Source organism: Mercurialis annua, linkage group LG5 (assembly GCF_937616625.2).
Source record: "Mercurialis annua linkage group LG5, ddMerAnnu1.2, whole genome shotgun sequence".
Taxonomy (NCBI): Eukaryota; Viridiplantae; Streptophyta; class Magnoliopsida; order Malpighiales; family Euphorbiaceae; genus Mercurialis; species Mercurialis annua.
Genome location: NC_065574.1, coordinates 16,945,148 through 16,947,664, shown reverse-complemented (window position 1 = coordinate 16,947,664; position 2,517 = coordinate 16,945,148). Strand labels below are relative to the sequence as shown.

The 2,517-nt window shown below is 35.0% G+C and overlaps 1 protein-coding gene across 1 annotated transcript; it reads right to left on the bottom strand.

Annotated features, from left to right (window-relative positions):
* Positions 1 to 642: 642 nt before the first annotated feature.
* Positions 643 to 1,827, bottom strand: LOC126681600 (uncharacterized). Its single transcript, XM_050377146.1, has 4 exons — positions 1,731 to 1,827; positions 1,575 to 1,637; positions 952 to 1,445; positions 643 to 867 (listed from the first exon to the last, which is right to left on the bottom strand). Exons 1-4 carry the CDS (start codon positions 1,825 to 1,827, stop codon positions 643 to 645), a joined length of 879 nt encoding a protein of 292 aa, XP_050233103.1.
* Between the last annotated feature and the right edge of the window lie 690 nt (positions 1,828 to 2,517).

The window sequence follows — 2,517 nt, the reverse complement described above, 5'->3', positions numbered from 1 at the left end:
TGAAATTTTAGATGCACCTTCTTCATGTGGTGAGAGCAAGGCTCCGGGTCCGGATTGGTTTAATTTTTATTTCTACCGCCGTGCTTGAAAAAGTATAAAAGGGGACATTATTCAGATTTTTCATTCTTTCCACAACAATAGTTCTTTGCATAACGGTATTAATTCATCTTTTATAGTTTTAATTTCAAAGGTACCGGGCTCTTCATAAATTAATGATCATTGTCTAATTAGCTTGGTTAACGGGATGCACAAGTTGCTCTTAATGTCTCTTTATCAGGTTGGTTCCCCTTCTCCCTTATGTTGTCTCTAATTATCACCATGTTTTTATTAAGGGAAGAAGTATTATGGATTATGCTATGATTTCTAATGAACTTGTTCACATAGCTTCTAAGAAGAAAGATAGACTGTTTATTCTAAAATTGGAATAAAGCTTTTGATAGTTTGGATTGGAATTATATTTTATTTGTTATGCGTATAATGTATTTCCCAAATAAATGGATTTCTCGGATGTCCTATTGTTTGTCTACTTCTTTCACCTTTATCTTGGTTAACAATAGTCCTATTGAGCCTTTTTTGTTTTGTTTTTACCAAAGGCAAATGCTTCATTAATAGAAGTGTCAAAAGTACAGAATATGTGACTCCTCAACATAACTGAGAGAGCCAGTCTAAAAGTAAATGATGATTACTGCAGAAGCAGTCATCGAGAAGGGCTTGTTTGGCCACCATGTGGGCCACCCAATTACAATCACGAGGGACATACTGAAATCTAACTTCTGAGAATTGAGAAATTAGACTAATGATATCAATTAAGACCACTCCAGCATCTCTGTCGTCGGTACAGGAGGAATTAACTGCATTAATAAGAACCTAACAATCACCTTCAAAAATTAAATGATGATAATCTGTTTGCAGCAATTCCTCCATTGATGTCCGTAATCCCAGCGTTTCTACCACATATGGCTTCACTACACTAGGAAAATGCCGAGCCCTAGCCAAGATGACTTTACCTGTAATATCACGAACTACAAAGCCAATAGCCTCTATATATTTATTCAAATCTATAGCACCATCAAAATTGACTTTGTAAAATCCAATCGGTGGCGGTAACCAAACAGAATTATTGACACATGTAGAGATGGAAATACTTTGCCTGTTGTGTATTGCAGATGTCTTTTGTGTTGCCAAAATATACTCTTGTTGGTCTGCAGACGCTTTTGTGATAATCAACGATGCTGGCCAATGGGCTTTTCGAAATACCGCTTCATTACGCGCTTTCCAAATTTGCCATATTATAAAAACACATATTACCAAATCTTCTTTAGTTCTTCCCAAATGAAGCAAACTTTGCGTTAACGTGTTCCACCATTCTACAAAATAGCTATGAGGCAATAATTCTGAACGTAATCCGAAAATCGATTCAAACCAAACCTGTATATCACAAAAATCTACATATGAAATTTTAGAAATAAAATCTAATGAAAGAATTATAATTTACTATCTAGTTAAATTAATGCTTAAAATAATTCCAATTATATAAATATTAAGAGTTGATGAGAACATCAACTCTGCTCCACCATATGCTCCAAAATGAACATGTAATTGAAAGGAATACTCTCCAGGTCTTCTATGTGTTAAAACTGGAGATATAAAAGGAACTCAATGTACATGGCACGCAACTATTGAGCCTTTCTTGTTAAAAAGGGGTGTTCGGCAGGGGAATCCGATTTCACCATATCTTTTTATCATTGCAGCAGATGTTTGAAAAGTATTCTTCATAAAGCTAGAGGTTTGAGGCTGGTTGAGGGTTTCAGCTATTCTACTCTCCATGATTTGATTTTAGTCCTTTAGTTGCAAACGACACAATTCTATATCACCCCTATAACCGGGAGAATCTTAGAAACTTTACTCGTATTCTCTGATGCTTTAAATTAATCTCTGCACTAAAAATTGATTTCCATAAGAGTTTATTGCTTAGTATTAATGTTATTGATTTAGACCTTGCTTACGCTTATGAGTTGATTGGCTGCAATATCGACCATTTTCCTATCCGTTATCTTGGGTTACTTTTGGCTCAGCGTAAACTTCCTATTTCTACATGGAATTATGTCATTCAATGCTTCAAATCAAAGCTAGCTCTTTAACAAGGATCGCTTCTATCACCGACGGGCATATTAGTGCTTATTAAATCGGTGCTTTGTAGTATTCCTTTTTACTTTATGTCCATCCATGCTATGCCGATCTCTGTCCAATCTCAACTTGAAACTCAAATGAGGAGATTTCTTTGGAAAGGAGCGACCACCTCGAGAGTTCTTTGCAAAATATCTTGGAAGGTAATTAATCGTGACTATATATTTAGTGGTTTGGATATATGTAATCTAAAAATTCGCAACCAAAGCTTTGTTTTCAAATGATTGTGGAAATTGCTCTCTTCTAATCGGAACTCTTTATGTTTTACTGTAGTTTCTAATTATTCTTTTATATACAATTGGAACTCGCTATTCTTTGGTGATTTGAAAA